This window comes from Pleurodeles waltl, chromosome 3_1, assembly GCF_031143425.1.
Source record: "Pleurodeles waltl isolate 20211129_DDA chromosome 3_1, aPleWal1.hap1.20221129, whole genome shotgun sequence".
In the NCBI taxonomy this organism is placed as follows: Eukaryota; Metazoa; Chordata; class Amphibia; order Caudata; family Salamandridae; genus Pleurodeles; species Pleurodeles waltl.
The window spans coordinates 996,524,385-996,544,583 of NC_090440.1; the positions used below are offsets into that span (position 1 = coordinate 996,524,385).

The window sequence follows — 20,199 nt, forward strand, 5'->3', positions numbered from 1 at the left end:
AGCTGGATGAATTGATGGCTAAATCCCCACCCTCACCGAAAGTCTGAAACACTGCTTAAGAGTTCATCCACACAGGCTTCCGAAATCTCTACTCAGGCGGTCCTTTCTACTTCCCTCAATTATTCCTTTGACTCATCGAGAACGTTTTAGTGTGGATTCACAGAAAGCACAGACATTTTTAACCCAGTGCTCTTTACATTTCCTGTGCGGACCCATAGTATTTGAGTGAAGATGCTGCATCTTGGTCTATGCCCATTATGGCTCAAAACAACACCATCTTGTACAACTGACAGATTCAAATCAGAATTTTTCCAGATCTTCAGTAGACGATCAGCAAATCAAGCTACAGATAATGAGTTGTTGGAATTAAAACAAGAGAATCAAGATCTAATTTCATATTTAGCACAATTTCATATGTTAATCGTAGAAACTGAATAGCCAGACAGCAAGTGCGCGGAGATCTTTTATCGAGGACTTGAGGACAAACTTAAAGACGCCTTGGCCCAAATATACCCCAGGACATTTTGAAGTTAACTGATTTGGTATTGCAGATAGATTAAAGATTGAATGAAAGAAAATCATGAAAAAGAAGAGATTTTCACCCCCTCCTCCAAGGTTTGACAGAGTCAAGATGGAAATTAACAAGATAGAACATTCCACCGGAGAAGAACCTATGCAGATTGGCGCCATCAGGGGCTGCTGCCCAAAAAGGAGAGAGAAAAAAAAGAAGATGAAAAAATATATGTATGTATTGTGGAAATCCAGGGCATTTTGCGAGAGAGTGCCCAAAGAAATCCAAAGCCAATTTGTTGAGAAAAGACAATCTCACCAGTAGAGGGAGTTGGCCTGGTAAAAAAAATAAAAAAAATAAAATAAAAAGAGAGTCAACTCCAGACATTCCTGGGAGTCCAGCAACCCAACACGTAGCAAATACTCTACAGTCAGCAGTGCCATATCTGATGGTTCCCTTTACGGCTAAATATGGAAATCATGAAATTAAGAACATTTCAGTAAAGATTGACTCTGGGGCTACTGGTAATTTTTGTGACCAGAAATAAGTCAAAACAATATGTCAAAACGATGGAGATATGTTTTATCAAGAAAGAAATCCCAAAGACAGTTTGAGAGGTAGATGGAACCAATTCAACTTTTGGGCCCATAACTGAAGAAACTGAAAGTACTGAATGATTGGATCTGAGTGGGCACAAACAATTTTTTAGATTTAAGTTAATTGATGCGCCTCAATTCCAGTTGATTCTGGGATTGCCATGGTTGACTGAACACAACCCGAAAATTGACTGGGAGAGACGCACAGTGACAATGAACTCAGTATAGTAAGGAGCAATGCTTTCGAAACAAAAAAAAGAGGAATTCATTGGTTCTCCTGCCACAGTGTTGGCCTTGCAATCCAGCACGATCTGTGTCCTGCATCTAAAAGAGATACCAGTAGAGTATCAGGATCTGGCATGTGTTTTTGATAAATGAAAGAAATGCAAAAAAGTTGCTTCCCCATAGGGACCAGGGATGTGGAATTCCTATTGCCCAATGCCCGGGACATATTGTTTGAGGTCACAGGCAACAACTTTTCATGTTTATTTTGTCCTTAAGACAAGCAGGCCCAACCCCCTGCAGCACAAACCCTTTGGCTGCCAGTTTACAGAGAAGTGAACAGTCTTCAGTGGAAGCAATATGTGTCCATATGTTAGTGCTCTTCGAACTTGTATTTATGGTTCATTAATGAAAATACTTCATTATGGGGGTAGGCGCTGTAAATAAACGTTTTATGGTAATACTGCACTACTGACAGTGGGTCTAGTTAAAAAAAAAAAAAAAAAAGTGTACATATATGCTTGAAAGGTTTAACAATCTGAGGCTTAGTATAATGTTCCCAGAATGCTCTCTGATTATATGCAAATGTTTGCAGAAGCTTTCAAGCAAGAGTGACAATTCTTTGCTTTCAAAATAAAATGTTCAGAAAAAAATGCAAGTAGGAAAAAAAGGTTTTGCTACTATGATATTTTAGGTTGCTATTTCTTAGAAACGTCATTTAGTAAAGTGTGTTGATGCATGCTAGGATTTCTGAAAAATATTCCTAATGGGAAATCAGTGTAACCATTTTCATTGAGATTATGCAAAGCATGAAAATAAACAAGCACTGGCAAAGTCAGCCGATCCAACATTTTTGTATGTCTTTTGGTTTCGTCAATGCGGGTCTTGTTTTGACATGGCTTTTGTAACCCTTTGTTGTGGGAGCTGCCAGGCCCTCACCGTTGTAACAAACATTGGCAAAAAAAGTTTTGGGGTCTCAAAAAGCAAAAACACACATTGCCACCGTTGGCCTAATAAAGGCCCCACAGCCCCCCTCAATGGGGCCCAATGGGGCACCTGCACTGAGGGAGTCCAGGGGGGGGGGGGGGCCTTCTCTCTACATTTCTCCATAATTGGGGTAAGACTTTCTCTGCATAGGAAATTTCATCAGGAGTCTCCTTAAATCAAAACCATTACTCACAGCAACTCTCTGATGATCCAAGGCGAATAAACATTTTTTTTACTGATGCAGCTAGTATAAAAATACTTATGACATTTATCTAGTCAGGAAGCTACAATGACAGTGCAGTGAAAAGATCGATTACTACACACCCTGTTAATGACAACAAGGGCAATAAGAAAATACTATTTCAATAGACTCATTGCTGCAATTCTATTCTAAAACACATTCTTTTTTTATAGGTGGCAAAAATTCAATAAAACAGGCCTTGAATAATTATGGTAAATTATAAGCTTGTGCTTATTTCATGAAGGTAAACAATGTTTCAGTGATGTTTAACTACATGAACTAGATGTGCGAACTGTATGTACGTGATTAACTCTCCTCTGCAGGTAACAGGTTACAAGGATCAGTTGGAGAAAAAACACGAAGACTAGAGGTTGAGTTTCCCCCGCAAGGCAGTCTCTCTTGTTTCTCTATCCACTTCCCCTTCCCCCGCTGATATTTCATGATGATGATTATAAGAGTAGTCGGCGTGGATACGTGGAGGGATTCAATTAACTAGTACTTTGGCACTCCTTGCAAGGATTACAAGGGTTTCTTCTGGACAGGGACGCTGCCCTTGCGAGTTCCTGGTCCTCTGCTGGGCAAGCAGTCCTCAAGGGGTTTGTAGAGGTCGCTGGCCCATCAGTATGTGTGCCCTTCTTGGAGCAGGAGTCTTTGAAGCTGAAAGCAGGCCAGTAGGGCTAGGGACAAGTCAGTTGTCGTATGGAGTTTTCACTGCTGGGGTCGGCTTGACAGTCCTTTCTTCTTGATATTGCAAGGAATCTGGTAAGTAAGGTTCAGGGGTGCCCCTAAATAGGAAATTTAGGGGCATTACAGGGGTCAAAGGGCGGTAGCCAATGGCTACTGTCCCTGAGGGTAGCCTTGTGCCCTCTCCCTTTGGGGAGGGAAGGCACATTCCTAACCCTATTGGTCCTTATCCTCTAAAATATGATGGAGGATTCTGCAAGGAGGGGGTCACTTCAGTTCTGGATACCTTTGGGGTAGTCTTGGCTGCAGTAGTCACTCCTCCTTGTTTAACTAATTTTACAGCTGGACCTGCTGCCAAAAGTGGAGCCTGGTCCTCTGGGCAGGCATCTCCACTAGCAGGAGTGCCCTGGGGCACTGTGACAGGAGGCCTGGGCCTTTGAGGCTGACCGTCAAGAGTAACACTTTCTGCAGGGGGGAGGTGTGAAACACCTCCACCCAGAGCAGGCTTTGTTCCAGACCGCAGGGAGCACAAAGACTCTCACGCCATAGGGTCAGAAACTTGTCTGTTAGTGGCAGGCTGGCACAGACTGATCAGCCTTACACTAAAAGGGTTGGGTAAAATATAGGAGGATTCTTTAAGATGCCCTCTGTGTGCATTGAACAATAAAACCAACACTAGCATCAGTGGGGGTTTATTGTGCTGAGAAATTTGATACCAAACTTTCAAGCCTTCAGTGAAGACATCATGGAGCTGTGGAGTTTGTAATGACAAACTCCCAACCCATGTACTTCATATGGCAACACTGCACTTAGAATGTCTAAGAATGGACTTAAACTCTCTAGGGGCATATTGCTCATGCAGCTACGCCTTCACTTGTGGGATAGTGCACCCTGCCTTAGGGCTGTAAGGCCTGCTAGAGGGGAGACTTACCTATGCCAAAGGCAGTGGTTTCTGGGCATGACACCCTGAGAGGGATGCCATGTCGACTTTACCTTTTTCTCCCCATCAGCACACACAATCTGCAATGGCAGTGTGCATGTGTTTGGTGAGGGTTCCCTTAGGGTGGCACAATACATGCTGCTGCCCTTAGGGACCCTCCCAGGTCACAGAGCCCCTGGTACCACTGGTACCCCTTACAAGGGACTTAGCTGTGTGCCAGGGGTGTGCCCATTGTGGAAGCAGTTTAGGGAAAGAACACTGGTGCTGGGGCCTGGTTAGCAGCACACACTCAGTCAAGTTAGCATCAATACCAGGCAAAAAGTGAGGGGAGTAACTATGCCAAAAGGGGCACTTTCCTACAACTCTATTTCCAAAGGATAGGGTGTTGAATCCTTCTCCCACATGAAATCCTTTGTTCTACCTTGCCCTTTATGAGCTGGTCAAGCAGCAGGACAACAGAATCCTGTCTGAGGGGCTGCTCGCACATCCCTGAGAGACTGTTAGGAGCAATACTAGGGAGGGTCCTCTTAGGAGCCCCCACAATGCTTAGACTCATGCTACAAATAGTGGTATTAGTATTGGGGTACAATTCTGACATGTTTAATACCAAACATGCCCAGGTTCAGCGTTACCATTATGTAGCTGGACACAGGGAGTGACCTGTGGCCAATACATGGGTAAAATTGTTTCCCCGCACTTACGAAGTCCAGTGCACTGGGACTGGAGTTTGTAGGGGCACCTTTGCTGATGCAGGGGTGCCCTTACACACAGGAACATGCACCATGCCCTCTGGGCTAGGAAGGCCTAGCATAGGGGTGAACACAGTGACCTGGTGCAGTGACCAGTTGTAAAAGGGTGCATGCACATTTTCACGCAGGCTACAATGGCAGGCTTGCAGACATAAAGGGTTCCTATGGGTGGCATAATCCCTGCTCCAGCCTGGGGGGGGGGGGGAGGGAGAGAGGGGGGGGGGGGCCCTGGTGTACAAATGCCCTGGGTACCTAAGCACCATATAATAGGGACTTACAGGGTGACACCAGTAAGGCAATTGTGGGGGGTAAAGCATACCCAAGCAACCAAATTTAGAGGAGAGAGCATTATCACTGGGGTCCTGGTTAGCAGGATCCCAGAGAAAACAGTCTATGCACACTGGTAACAGACAAAGTGGGGGTAACCATGCCAAAAAGAGTGACTTTCCTACAGGAGAGAAGCAGCGAAGTTCACAATCCGTTGCTGTCGGGACACGCCTGACTCACTAGGCAGAGCGGTTTCACTGACAGTGGCCATGAGGCGCCATGCCTGGCTGAGGAGGTCTGGATTTTCAGGGTGATGTTCAAGCTTCCTTTTATGGACATGCTCTTTGATGGGACCCATCTCTTTGAAGACAAGGCAGACTCTGTGCTCGAACACTTCAAGGATTCATGGGCTACGACCATGTCCCAGGGTCTCACCGTGGCATCACGTCCCTCCCTCCCCCATTCATGGCTACAGAAAGGGACTCCAACCTTGCCCAATACCTGCTAGCCCCAGTGCTGTGCATGTTGACCAGCCTCTGCGTGGCCAAGGGTGCAGGATCTACTGACCTCATGGATTCAGTGTCCAGCAGTATGGACAGTCCGTGCACCCCCCGCCCCCCACTTCTGCAGCAGCCTTTATACCTTCATAGTCTGGCTCATCCCCCCCAATTGCCAGTTGGCGGTAGGGTTCACTATCATCTGCTCTGCTGGCAATCCATCACATCAGACAGGTGGGTTTTGCAGACAGTCTGAAAGGGCTACTCCCTCCCCTTCAAGACTACCCCTCCATCCAATCTGCCATCCTACAAATCGGATGACGGAGGATCACTTGTCTGTTCTCTGTAAGTTACAGCTGTCTTGACCAATGGAGCCACAGCAAGTATTCCAGTGCCAGCAGTAGTCGTGGCTGCTGTTCCTGATACTTGCTGGTGCTAAAAAAGGATTTGGGCCTCTGCCCTATCCTAGACCTGCAGTTCCTCAATCTCTTCCTGAAGAAGGAGAAGTTCAAGTTGCTCACTCTGGCTCAGGTTCTATCTGCCCTGGACCCAGGAGACTGGATGGAAGCATTGTACTTGCAGGATGCTTATTTTCATATCTTTGTCCTGCCTACACACAGGCAATACTTGTGGTGTGGGGTAGGCCACAAGCACTTTCAGTTCACCGTGCTCCCCTTTTGCCTTACCAGCACCCCTTGGGTGTTACAACAAGGTGATGGCAGTGGTTGCAGCCCACCTGAGGAGGTCGGAGGGTTCAGTATTCCTCCTATCTTGATGACTGGCTGTTGAATGCGGGCTCACCCCAGCTGTCATCTTCCACCTCCAGACAACAACTGACCTCTAGGAAATCGCTGGGATTCACTTTAAACGTGCCAAAGTTACACGTGACTCCCTCTTAGATGCTCCCTTTCATCGGAGCGATTGTGGACACAGTGCAGTTTTGGGTCTATCCTCCTAAGCGCCGAGTCGAGGATATTCAGGCTATAATACAGATGTTTCTGCCTCTACCCTGGATTTCGGAAAGAATGACTCAGAGGCTGGTGGGCCTCATGGCTTCCTGCATCCTGCTGGTGACCCAAGCCTGAGGAGGTATGCGGGTTCTGCAGTGGGACCTAAAGTCTCTACAAACAATTCCAGATCTCAGAGGGAACTGTGAAAGATCTGCAGTGGTGGTTAACAAATCACAATAGGGTCAGAGGCAGAACCCTCTCCCTTTCAAAACCAGATCTGACAGTAATGACAAATGTGTCATTCCTGAAATGGGGCCGCCATCTGGGAGAGGTGAAGCTCAGAGCCATCTGGTCTCTGCAGATTTCGGACATCAACCTGTTGAAGCTTTGTGCGATCCGACTAGCATTTAAAGCATTTATTCCCTCTATCATAGGAAATATGGTGCAGGTGTTCAAGGACAACACCACAGTCATGTAGTACAGCAACAAGCAGGGCGGGGTGGGGGTCGCAGAACCTTTGTCAATAGACTTTGCACCTCTGGATACGGCTGGAACAGCTGGGCAGATCCCGGGTGGTTCAACATCTGGCGGGATCTCTGAACCCAGATCAGACAAACTCAGCCGTAAATGTTTAGTGGATCATGAATGCCGCCTCCATCCTGAGGTAGGGGAGACTTGATTAGATCTACTTGTCTCTGCAGAGAACGCGAAATGTCAGGAGTTTTGCAAGTTGGAGTTTCCAAGGCGGTAATCATTCAGAGACACATTTTGTCTCAAGTGGAACGAAGGCCTCCTGTATGCCTTTCCGCCCATACCACTTCTGCCCATAGTTCTCAAGAAGATCAAGAACGACCAGGCCTAAGTAATCCTTGCAGCTCCGGACTGGGCACAGAGAGTCTGGTATCCCAAGCTGCAGAGCAGGTCCATCCATCCCCCAATCAGACTGCCCCTTCAGGAGGATCTTCTGTCGCAGCACAGGGGCTCTTCTGTCACAAAACCCAAACCTGTCCACTCCGCCTTCTTGCGATGAGATTCAGTGGCAACGGTTGACAGCTTCTGACCTTCCTTCTGAAGTCGGTAATGTAATCTTGACAACCAGGCGTCCCTCCAACAAAACGTGATACGCGTGTCATTGGAAGAAATTTGTGGCACGGGGTACAGACAAGTCTGTTGACCCCCTTTCTCCACCACTCTCTCAAGTCCTGTTGTTTATCCTTTCCTTAACCCAGCAGGGCTCTGCTATGGGCACTCTTAAAGGTTATTTGACTGCTATTTCTTCATTTTTAAGGTTGCCTGATCAACATTCTTTAAGTCCCCTGTGTACATAGGTTCCTCAAAAGGTCTTACAAATCTGCCCCCCACCCATCTCCATTCATTTTGCCACAATGTGATCTGAATTTGGTTTTGACATTTCTGATATACACTCCTTTTGAGCCTATCCAAAATTCTCCTCTAAGGCTTCTCTCTTTGAAAACAGCCTTTCTTGTGGCCAGAACATCTGCCCACAGGGTGAGTGGGCTGCAGGCATTGTCATCTAAGTCACCCTACCTTTCCATCTATCCTGACAAAGCGGTGCTTCGCACTAGAGCCTCCTTTCTCCCAAATGTGTTTATGCCCTTTCATGTAGGCCAATCTATCATGTTGCCTACTTTTTACACACCCACACATCCTTCTGAGGAAGAGAAAAGACTCTACCACCTAGACTCAAAAGAGCATTGGCATTCTACCTTGATCGTACAAAAGAGTTCTGGGTGGGTGATCAAATCTTTGTTGATTACGTGGGTGCAAAGAAAGGTGGGGCAGTGCAGACTTAGACCATCTCTAGATGGGTCGTATTATTTATTAAAGTTCTGCTACGCACTGGCCAAGAAGCAACCACCTCAAAGTTTGCATGCTCATTCTACCCGAGCTAAAGTTTCATTCCTTGATATCTGTCAGGCAGCAAAGTGGGCATCTCCGCATACAGTTACCAAACACTACTGCCTGGAAAGTCAAGTCCATAGGGACGGGCACTTTGCCCGTTAGGTGCTGCAGGACTTTCTAGTGTGAACTTGGTTTGCAGACCAACCTTCGGGGATGGTATTCGCTTGAGTATCTATTCAAAGGTAAGGCATCTGCAACTAGAAGTCTCTATATCAAATGAACAAGTTACTTACCTTCAGTAATGCCTTATCTGGTACAAACAATAACTAGTTACAGATTCCTTACCGGCCCACCTATCCTCCCGCTCTGCAAACTGATTTCTAGTGGCAGGGACTCTCCTTTCAGGGCCTTAGTTTTGACGTACCAGTAGTCAGTTTCTTTATGTCTCTGTGCTTCTGGCATGGAAAGTTGTGAAAAGAAACTGCTGTCAATGAGCCGGGGTGGGAACCGCAACATCATATTGGCGTCGACAACGGATGTGGATCGGATCGATAACACCCAACGGCGCTCAGGGTTACTCCTCACGATGATGTCCCGATCCAGTCTGACACCTGGGGGGAATTCAAAGGTAAGGAATCTGCAACTAGATATTGTCTCAACCAGATAAGGCATTACCAAAGGTAAGTAACGTGTTCATCTCCACCAGTCTACTTTTCTGTTGTGCAGTAGTCACTAAGATAATGAGCTAGCCCTCTATGTTCATTCGTGACACTGTTTACCCTGCCAAAGACTGGGGATTCGAACGGGAAGTAGATCCAGTGTGCATTTTCCTCTCCAGAATAATTGTCATTGGTCTATATCATGGGCAACAATGGAATAGAAATTCCAAAATGTTACAACAGGTCAAATTCAGTAGCATTTTTGGGAGGCATGCAAGGGTACACAGCGAGATTCACTACAAAAGCAAAGGATGCTGCCACGATATAAGGCCAGTGCATCGGAAATGGCAGTAAAAAAAACAACAACAAAAAAATCAACATACAGGTGTATGCAATTCTCTTCATCACTATCACTGGGCTAATGTGAGTGGGAAAACTGAATACAGCAATGGCCAGTGACCAGACATGGCTCAGGGCATCAGTAGCCAGCTCGTAGTGTAAGGTACAGGAGAATGGGAACATGTCAACAATACTGCTGGAAATTTGTTTAATTCAAAAGAGCGAGTTTACTTAGCACAGCGATCTGGTACCTACCTCTGGTAGTGATCCAAACACTTCTAACATTAAAAAACATGTTAGACTATTCAGGTGTAAATGACATAAGCAATAGCAGCCTCTAAGCAGTCAACTTTAACTTACTCGAATATTGCTACCAGGAAGCGTGGCAACACCCTCGTTCCAGTCCAATGCGCTCATGAGATCAAAGTCTTGACTCTGTGCAGGTGTAGGCTTTTCATCCATCTTCCAGTTAACTTACACTCTAAAGACTAGAAGATAAAAACAAAACTGAATAAGCAAAAGTAAAAAAAAAAAAAAAAAGATGATTTTGCAAAATTCTATTCGAGCTTTAACAATCTGCCATTAGAGATCCGAAGTTGCCCATCACAAGTGAACTGATGATGACACAGAACGTGCAAGGCAGGGAATATATCATGCTGGTAGACCTTTACATAGAGGGCAGGTTTCTCTCACTAGCAGACTATCTGCAAAGGCGGCAGTCTACACCTGTAAACTTATTCTGATATGAGAGGCTAGAAGACTCAGTCAAGAAGGCTTTCCCCGGGTAGCCCCAGGAACCAGTTAACTGGAGACTACTTAGCCTAGTGGAAGTTGTCCACTGTATCGTTACCGACATATTAAAGGGGTGTCTGAACAGCAGATGCAGAAAAACACATTATAATTTTTTACATCAGCTGTATTATGCACCAGTTATAATGTCTGGGTATGGTGAGAGAGAAAGTACTAATTATGAAGAGAGGTGCGCATCCCTGGTCACAGATTTTTAATTCAGCATCGGAATGCCCACCAGCTGCCAAGTATTGGCTCAGATTGCTTTAAACGTTCAAGGAAAGATTAAAACTGACCTTACATCTCGAACCACTATAGGTACTCCTAGTATATGTGAGAACGATTCCCAAACACCGCAGGAAATCTGTGGGAATAGCGTTTCTAATGGGCAAAAGATGAGTGACAATGTCATGGGGTAGGGGCATGACAATGAGTTAGCACAATGCAACGTGAACACTAACCTTTATAGCACAATATTGCTACGAACATTTCTCTCAAAGGCATATGGAGGCGACTGCAAAGCTACCCAGCAAGACAATAGCTTGAGTCAGAAAAATGCGGCAGGACATACTTAATGGTTTGAGGTACGACTTAAATGCGCACGATGGACGTGTGGAAAAAATGTGGAAAGGCGACTAAGATGAGGAGAGGGGAAACAGTATGGGAATGGCATAGTGACTAGAATGGAAAACATTTTGATGTAAATATGTAACAGTTTATACAGTACACGAATGAAGATGGCTATAATATTTTGTGTGGTACATGATAAAGATGTTTTAAAAATTGAAAAAATGAAACCAATCTGTCATTAGCAAGCCGTCAAAATTAGGAAACGCTAGGCCATCAATAACCCCTGCTTCACCCATCAATAACATAGGCATTCAAGTTTCACATTGGTTACAAAACTGAAAGCATCAATCTTAAAATTGCATTGACAACTGGCTTATTTCAAACTTAATTTTACTAAACAGGAGGGGAGTTTGTGCCTCCAACAAATAGCTGTCATTTTCAGATGCCAATAAAACTTCGGGAATGCTGCTATTAAAAAAAAAAAAAAAGTGTGAACTTCTGAAAGAAATGCCACTGCTCGTCATGAAGAAATAAAAAAGCCCACGTTTATTTAGGGTCCATCCACAACTCCTCGGATGTTAATACTAGTGCCACAATGTATAAGGTTCGAGGCACTGGACAACTTTAACATCCTCCACCCTCCTTCAAACCTTCAGGCTCTCCTACTACTACCACCACCAATTTATAAGGGTTGGGGCACAAGTGAAATGATGTTCAGAAGTCTGAACGAGGGAACAATCTCACCTGGGTCTAACAACAAACACAGTGAATGGAGCAAGTTGACGTCGTTGAAAAACTTCTGGTGAGTGAGAGAAACCACATTCGAAGCAGACTGAAGTGTGGAAACAAATCTTTGGTGGGAACAAAGACCGAAGAGTTCGGAATCAGGAGACTGGGCATTTACAGGTAGTCCTCTATCACAGAGAGAAAGAAAGGCTTAGGGTGGAATCATGGGGCTACGAGAGAAGTCTGCACATCCAGGGTCGAGACGCAGCAGAAAGTTGTCAGACAGAGTAGACCTTCAGCATCAAAAAGTAAGTCACAGAGGCAGGAGCCCAAGTATGAGCTTCCAGCTCGATTGTGAAGTCATAACCGGTCTGTTCTAAATGAGGAACGTAAGCAATGATGTCACTGCCCGTTTGTTCTGAGAGGAAGAAAAGATGGTGTTGGCACGGGGTATAGAAGTACGGTTTAGGTGAAGTAAAAGCCATACAATGACAGGAAGGACGAGATCAGTACATGCACCTCAATTGGGATAATTTTCCCATACCTCAAAAGATAAGACTTGGAAGCAGCAGTCTATTTTAACTTAAAGGCATAAAAATGTTTTTTACGCACGCAAATAAATCTCTCAATTTAAAACCCGGGTTACTTCTGCCGTAACACAACTTTCTCGTTAGATGTGCTGCGATTGATTTAAGGACCTGCACAACGATGCAAATATGATTTGAGGTTGGAATTATTTTCCTTCCTAATCTTTTCAGGTCGGTGCATAAATGCTTCTTTGAAAATGTAATGCACTGCACACTGTTTACTTACTCATGACTCCGAATCCAACAGCTGCTTTCAACATAATTGATTATCTGAATTTTAGAACACTGCAGGGGCCGTCAACCTCAAATGGCGACGAAAGGCAAGTACAGTTAAGGAAGAATTGTAATGCCTTGTTTCACCCCCCCCCCCCCTCTTCAGGCTCAACCCTAAATACCGTACTGATCAACTTGTCTATGAAAAGGCAATTGACTTTGGCAATGAGTTTTAGCCGTGTTGTAAACCAGTGTGGCTTCTGTTCAGTATGGCTAAATATGTAGTAGAGTGGAGTGTGGGGGAAGGGGGAGTAGAGTGTCGCAGAGTAGACTAAAGGGGAGTAGAGTTCAGTGATTCAGTGGCGGAGCGTGTAGTAGAGTGCAGCGTTGTGGGGTAGAGTAGGGTGCAGTGGCAGCCAGTAATTTTAGGACGGAGGGCAACACACTCAAACTCCTTCATTCACAAACGGACGCACATCCATTCACAACAACAACACTCATCAACATTCAAACCTACACGCACGCACCAAACATTCATTTAAAAAACAAACACATTTACCTTCACACACACACACACACACACACACACACACACACACACACACACACACACACACACACACACACACAAACACACACCTTCAGCCTCGGAGGTCCCAGGAGGGTTGGGACTGCTGCCTTCCCTCACTGCCTGACCTTAGGTCAGGCAGTGAGGGAAGGCAGCAGTCCCAACTTCGTCACAGAGTGGCATGGGGTCAGTGAGACTGCTGACCCCTCCCCACTCTGTGACGAGGTGTCACTGATTGACACTCGTCCCTGGGCGCTTCAGGGCTTAAACCTGAAGCGCCCAGGTCGAAGTCAATGGGTGACGTTTCCCCTCGTCATCGAGGGGAAGGGCCTCGAGGCACCTTTGCTGAGCTGAGGTCACGCCCATAGGAGCTATGACCTCTTCAGCCCAGCAAAGTTCAGCTCCCAACAGCCAGGAGTCTGCCCAAATCACGCATGTCTCACTCCTGGCTGCCTGATCTTAACATGAAGAGTGTCTATCAGGCTGACCTTTGCTCAGCCTGACAGGCACTCTTCACAAATGCAAAAGGTGGGGGTGTGAGGCCCCTTCGCCCTAAAGGACGGGCTGCGTCTGGTACCGTGGAATATGATGGAGTGGACTGAGGTATTGAGGTATTGGGGTATAGGAACCAGACTGTTCTCACTCTGAACCACACTGAATACTCTAATGTTTGTAGCAAGTTATGATTGTCTACACCCAGTAACACATCTATAGTCCATGCCATGGATATATTACCAGAGGTAAGATATACCTATTTGTTTGGCATGCATGGTATCTGTAGGAAGTTGGCTCTGTATGTGCTATTTCAAAGTAAGGAATAGCATGCACAGAGTCCAAGGGTTCCCCTTAGAGGTAAAATAGTGGTAAAAATAGATAATACTAATGCTCTATTTTGTGGTAGTGTGGTCGAGCAGTAGGCTTATCCAAGGAGTAGTGTTGAGCATTTGTTGTACATACACATAGACAATAAATGAGGTACACACACTCAGAGACAAATCCAGCCAATAGGTTTTTATATAGAAAAATATCTTTTCTTAGTTTATTTTAAGAACCACAGGTTCAAATTCTACATGTAATATCTCATTCGAAAGGTATTGCAGGTAAGTACTTTAGGAACTTCAAATCATCAAAATTGCATGTATACTTTTCAAGTTATTCGCAAATAGCTGTTTCAAAAGTGGACACTTAGTGCAATTTTCACAGTTCCTAGGGGAGGTAAGTATTTGTTAGGTTAACCAGGTAAGTAAGACACTTACAGGGCTTAGTTCTTGGTCCAAGGTAGCCCACCGTTGGGGGTTCAGAGCAACCCCAAAGTCACCACACCAGCAGCTCAGGGCCGGTCAGGTGCAGAGTTCCGAGTGGTGCCCAAAACACATAGGCTAGAATGGAGAGAAGGGGGTGCCCCGGTTCCGGTCTGCTTGCAGGTAAGTACCCGCGTCTTCGGAGGGCAGACCAGGGGGGTTTTGTAGGGCACCGGGGGGGACACAAGTCCACACAGAAATTTCACCCTCAGCAGCGCGGGGGCGGCCGGGTGCAGTGTAGAAACAAGCGTCGGGTTTTCAATGTTAGTCTATGAGAGATCTCGGGATCTCTTCAGCGCTGCAGGCAGGCAAGGGGGGGATTCCTCGGGGAAACCTCCACTTGGGCAAGGGAGAGGGACTCCTGGGGGTCACTTCTCCAGTGAAAGTCCGGTCCTTCAGGTCCTGGGGGCTGCGGGTGCAGGGTCTCTCCCAGGCGTCAGGACTTTAGGTTCAAGGAGTCGCGGTCAGGGGAAGCCTCGGGATTCCCTCTGCAGGCGGCGCTGTGGGGGCTCAGGGGGGACAGGTTTTGGTACTCACAGTATCCGAGTAGTCCTGGGGTCCCTCCGGAGGTGTTGGATCGCCACCAGCCGAGTCGGGGTCGCCGGGTGCAGTGTTGCAAGTCTCACGCTTCTTGCGGGGAGCTTGCAGGGTTCTTTAAAGCTGCTGGAAACAAAGTTGCAGCTTTTCTTGGAGCAGGTCCGCTGTCCTCGGGAGTTTCTTGTCTTTTCGAAGCAGGGGCAGTCCTCAGAGGATGTCGAGGTCGCTGGTCCCTTTGGAAGGCGTCGCTGGAGCAGGATCTTTGGAAGGCAGGAGACAGGCCGGTGAGTTTCTGGAGCCAAGGCAGTTGTCGTCTTCTGGTCTTCCGCTGCAGGGGTTTTCAGCTGGGCAGTCCTTCTTCTTGTAGTTGCAGGAATCTAATTTTCTAGGGTTCAGGGTAGCCCTTAAATACTAAATTTAAGGGCGTGTTTAGGTCTGGGGGGTTAGTAGCCAATGGCTACTAGCCCTGAGGGTGGGAACACCCTCTTTGTGCCTCCTCCCAAGGGGAGGGGGTCACAATCCTAACCCTATTGGGGGAATCCTCCATCTGCAAGATGGAGGATTTCTAAAAGTTAGAGTCACCTCAGCTCAGGACACCTTAGGGGCTGTCCTGACTGGCCAGTGACTCCTCCTTGTTATTCTCATTATTTTCTCCGGCCTTGCCGCCAAAAGTGGGGCCTGGCCGGAGGGGGCGGGGAACTCCACTAGCTGGAGTGTCCTGCTGGGTTGGCACAAAGGAGGTGAGCCTTTGAGGCTCACCGCCAGGTGTGACAATTCCTGCCTGGGAGAGGTGTTAGCATCTCCACCCAGTGCAGGCTTTGTTACTGGCCTCAGAGTGACAAAGGCACTCTCCCCATGGGGCCAGCAACATGTCTCGGTTTGTGGCAGGCTGCTAAAACTAGTCAGCCTACACAGATAGTCGGTTAAGTTTCAGGGGGCACCTCTAAGGTGCCCTCTGTGGTGTATTTTACAATAAAATGTACACTGGCATCAGTGTGCATTTATTGTGCTGAGAAGTTTGATACCAAACTTCCCAGTTTTCAGTGTAGCCATTATGGTGCTGTGGAGTTCGTGTTTGACAGACTCCCAGACCATATACTCTTATGGCTACCCTGCACTTACAATGTCTAAGGTTTTATTTAGACACTGTAGGGGTACCATGCTCATGCACTGGTACCCTCACCTATGGTATAGTGCACCCTGCCTTAGGGCTGTAAGGCCTGCTAGAGGGGTGTCTTACCTATACTGCATAGGCAGTGAGAGGCTGGCATGGCACCCTGAGGGGAGTGCCATGTCGACTTACTCGTTTTGTCCTCACTAGCACACACAAGCTGGCAAGCAGTGTGTCTGTGCTGAGTGAGAGGTCTCCAGGGTGGCATAAGACATGCTGCAGCCCTTAGAGACCTTCCTTGGCATCAGGGCCCTTGGTACTAGAAGTACCAGTTACAAGGGACTTATCTGGATGCCAGGGTCTGCCAATTGTGGATACAAAAGTACAGGTTAGGGAAAGAACACTGGTGCTGGGGCCTGGTTAGCAGGCCTCAGCACACTTTCAATTGTAAACATAGCATCAGCAAAGGCAAAAAGTCAGGGGGCAACCATGCCAAGGAGGCATTTCCTTACACAACCCCCCCCCAAACGAAAGAGGATGAGACTAACCTTTCCCAAGAGAGTCTTCATTTTCTAAGTGGAAGAACCTGGAAAGGCCATCTGCATTGGCATGGGCAGTCCCAGGTCTGTGTTCCACTATAAAGTCCATTCCCTGTAGGGAGATGGACCACCTCAACAGTTTAGGATTTTCACCTTTCATTTGCATCAGCCATTTGAGAGGTCTGTGGTCAGTTTGAACTAGGAAGTGAGTCCCAAAGAGGTATGGTCTCAGCTTCTTCAGGGACCAAACCACAGCAAAGGCCTCCCTCTCAATGGCACTCCAACGCTGCTCCCTGGGGAGTAACCTCCTGCTAATGAAAGCAACAGGCTGGTCAAGGCCATCATCATTTGTTTGGGACAAAACTGCCCCTATCCCATGTTCAGAGGCATCAGTCTGCACAATGAACTGCTTAGAATAATCTGGAGCTTTTAGAACTGGTGCTGAGCACATTGCTTGTTTCAGGGTGTCAAAGGCCTGTTGGCATTCCACAGTCCAGTTCACTTTCTTGGGCATTTTCTTGGAGGTGAGTTCAGTGAGGGCTGTCACAATGGATCCATATCCCTTCACAAACCTCCTGTAATACCCAGTCAAGCCAAGGAATGCCCTGACTTGAGTCTGGGTTTTTGGAGCTACCCAGTCCAGAATAGTCTGGATCTTGGGTTGGAGTGGCTGAACTTGGCCTCCACCTACAAGGTGTCCCAAGTAAACCACAGTTCCCTGCCCTATCTGGCATTTGGATGCCTTGATAGAGAGGCCTGCAGATTGCAGAGCCTTCAAAACCTTCCTCAGGTGGACCAGGTGATCCTGCCAGGTGGAGCTAAAGACAGCAATATCATCAAGATAAGCTGTGCTAAAGGACTCCAAGCCAGCAAGGACTTGATTCACCAACCTTTGGAAGGTGGCAGGGGCATTCTTTAAACCAAAGGGCATAACAGTAAACTGATAATGCCCATCAGGTGTGGAGAATGCTGTCTTTTCTTTTGCTCCAGGTGCCATTTTTATTTGCCAGTACCCTGCTGTCAAGTCAAAGGTACTTAGAAATTGGGCAGCACCTAATTTATCAATGAGCTCATCAGCTCTTGGAATTGGATGGGCATCTGTCTTGGTGACAGAATTGAGCCCTCTGTAGTCCACACAAAACCTCATCTCTTTCTTTCCATCTCTATGGCTAGGATCTGTCTTTCCAAAGCCAATCTTTTGGCCATCCTGGCTAACTGGATGTCCTCTTCACTGGGGCTATCCTCAGTGATTTCAGAGGTGTTGGTCTCTCCTGTGAGGGAACCAGCATCTCTGACTATTATTTTTGGAGTCAGGGTTTGAGGGACCCTGTTCTCCCTAGATAGGACTGGTAGGGGGGAATTGTCCTCCAAGTCACTATCCTCTTCCTCTGAGTTGCCACCCTCAGAGGGGTTGGCCTTTTCAAACTCTGCCAAAAGCTCCTGGAGCTGTATTTTGGTAGGTTTGGGGCCCATTGTTATTTTCTTTATTTTACAGAGTGACCTTAGCTCCCTCATCTTAAGATGGAGGTAAGGTGTGGTGTCGAGTTCCACCACAGTCACATCTGTGCTAGACATTTTGCTTCTAAAAGTTGGAATACTTTTTAAGAATCTACAACTGGTTCTAGAATCTAATTCAAACTTTTACAAACTTTTAAACTCTAAAAGAAATGCTACACAGGATCTAACACAAGGCCCTAGCAGGTCTTTTAAGAATTTAGAAAACTTTTCAAATTGCAAAAATCAATTTCTAATGACAATTTTGGAATTTGTCGTGTGATCAGGTATTGGCTGAGTAGTCCAGCAAATGCAAAGTCTTGTACCCCACCGCTGATCCACCAATGTAGGAAGTTGGCTCTGTATGTGCTATTTCAAAGTAAGGAATAGCATGCACAGAGTCCAAGGGTTCCCCTTAGAGGTAAAATAGTGGTAAAAATAGATAATACTAATGCTCTATTTTGTGGTAGTGTGGTCGAGCAGTAGGCTTATCCAAGGAGTAGTGTTGAGCATTTGTTGTACATACACATAGACAATAAATGAGGTACACACACTCAGAGACAAATCCAGCCAATAGGTTTTTATATAGAAAAATATCTTTTCTTAGTTTATTTTAAGAACCACAGGTTCAAATTCTACATGTAATATCTCATTCGAAAGGTATTGCAGGTAAGTACTTTAGGAACTTCAAATCATCAAAATTGCATGTATACTTTTCAAGTTATTCGCAAATAGCTGTTTTAAAAGTGGACACTTAGTGCAATTTTCACAGTTCCTAGGGGAGGTAAGTATTTGTTAGGTTAACCAGGTAAGTAAGACACTTACAGGGCTTAGTTCTTGGTCCAAGGTAGCCCACCGTTGGGGGTTCAGAGCAACCCCAAAGTCACCACACCAGCAGCTCAGGGCCGGTCAGGTGCAGAGTTCCGAGTGGTGCCCAAAACACATAGGCTAGAATGGAGAGAAGGGGGTGCCCCGGTTCCGGTCTGCTTGCAGGTAAGTACCCGCGTCTTCGGAGGGCAGACCAGGGGGGTTTTGTAGGGCACCGGGGGGGACACAAGTCCACACAGAAATTTCACCCTCAGCAGCGCGGGGGCGGCCGGGTGCAGTGTAGAAACAAGCGTCGGGTTTTCAATGTTAGTCTATGAGAGATCTCGGGATCTCTTCAGCGCTGCCGGCAGGCAAGGGGGGGATTCCTCGGGGAAACCTCCACTTGGGCAAGGGAGAGGGACTCCTGGGGGTCACTTCTCCAGTGAAAGTCCGGTCCTTCAGGTCCTGGGGGCTGCGGGTGCAGGGTCTCTCCCAGGCGTCGGGACTTTAGGTTCAAGGAGTCGCGGTCAGGGGAAGCCTCGGGATTCCCTCTGCAGGCGGCGCTGTGGGGGCTCAGGGGGGACAGGTTTTGGTACTCACAGTATCCGAGTAGTCCTGGGGTCCCTCCTGAGGTGTTGGATCGCCACCAGCCGAGTCGGGGTCGCCGGGTGCAGTGTTGCAAGTCTCACGCTTCTTGCGGGGAGCTTGCAGGGTTCTTTAAAGCTGCTGGAAACAAAGTTGCAGCTTTTCTTGGAGCAGGTCCGCTGTCCTCGGGAGTTTCTTGTCTTTTCGAAGCAGGGGCAGTCCTCAGAGGATGTCGAGGTCGCTGGTCCCTTTGGAAGGCGTCGCTGGAGCAGGATCTTTGGAAGGCAGGAGACAGGCCGGTGAGTTTCTGGAGCCAAGGCAGTTGTCGTCTTCTGGTCTTCCGCTGCAGGGGTTTTCAGCTGGGCAGTCCTTCTTCTTGTAGTTGCAGGAATCTAATTTTCTAGGGTTCAGGGTAGCCCTTAAATACTAAATTTAAGGGCGTGTTTAGGTCTGGGGGGTTAGTAGCCAATGGCTACTAGCCCTGAGGGTGGGTACACCCTCTTTGTGCCTCCTCCCAAGGGGAGGGGGTCACAATCCTAACCCTATTGGGGGAATCCTCCATCTGCAAGATGGAGGATTTCTAAAAGTTAGAGTCACCTCAGCTCAGGACACCTTAGGGGCTGTCCTGACTGGCCAGTGACTCCTCCTTGTTATTCTCATTATTTTCTCCGGCCTTGCCGCCAAAAGTGGGGCCTGGCCGGAGGGGGCGGGGAACTCCACTAGCTGGAGTGTCCTGCTGGGTTGGCACAAAGGAGGTGAGCCTTTGAGGCTCACCGCCAGGTGTGACAATTCCTGCCTGGGAGAGGTGTTAGCATCTCCACCCAGTGCAGGCTTTGTTACTGGCCTCAGAGTGACAAAGGCACTCTC

The 20,199-nt window shown here is 47.1% G+C and overlaps 1 protein-coding gene across 6 annotated transcripts in view; it reads right to left on the reverse strand.

The window, feature by feature from the left end:
• L3MBTL3 (L3MBTL histone methyl-lysine binding protein 3) overlaps window positions 1–20,199 on the reverse strand; it is a 558,444-nt gene that overhangs the window by 431,922 nt on the left and 106,323 nt on the right. For all 6 annotated transcript variants that reach the window (XM_069224176.1, XM_069224178.1, XM_069224181.1 and 3 more), the window contains one exon: window positions 9,866–9,993. In XM_069224176.1, coding sequence (XP_069080277.1) covers window positions 9,866–9,967 — 102 coding nt within the window. In that variant the 5' untranslated portion in view covers window positions 9,968–9,993. The remainder of the gene's footprint in view (window positions 1–9,865; window positions 9,994–20,199) is intronic.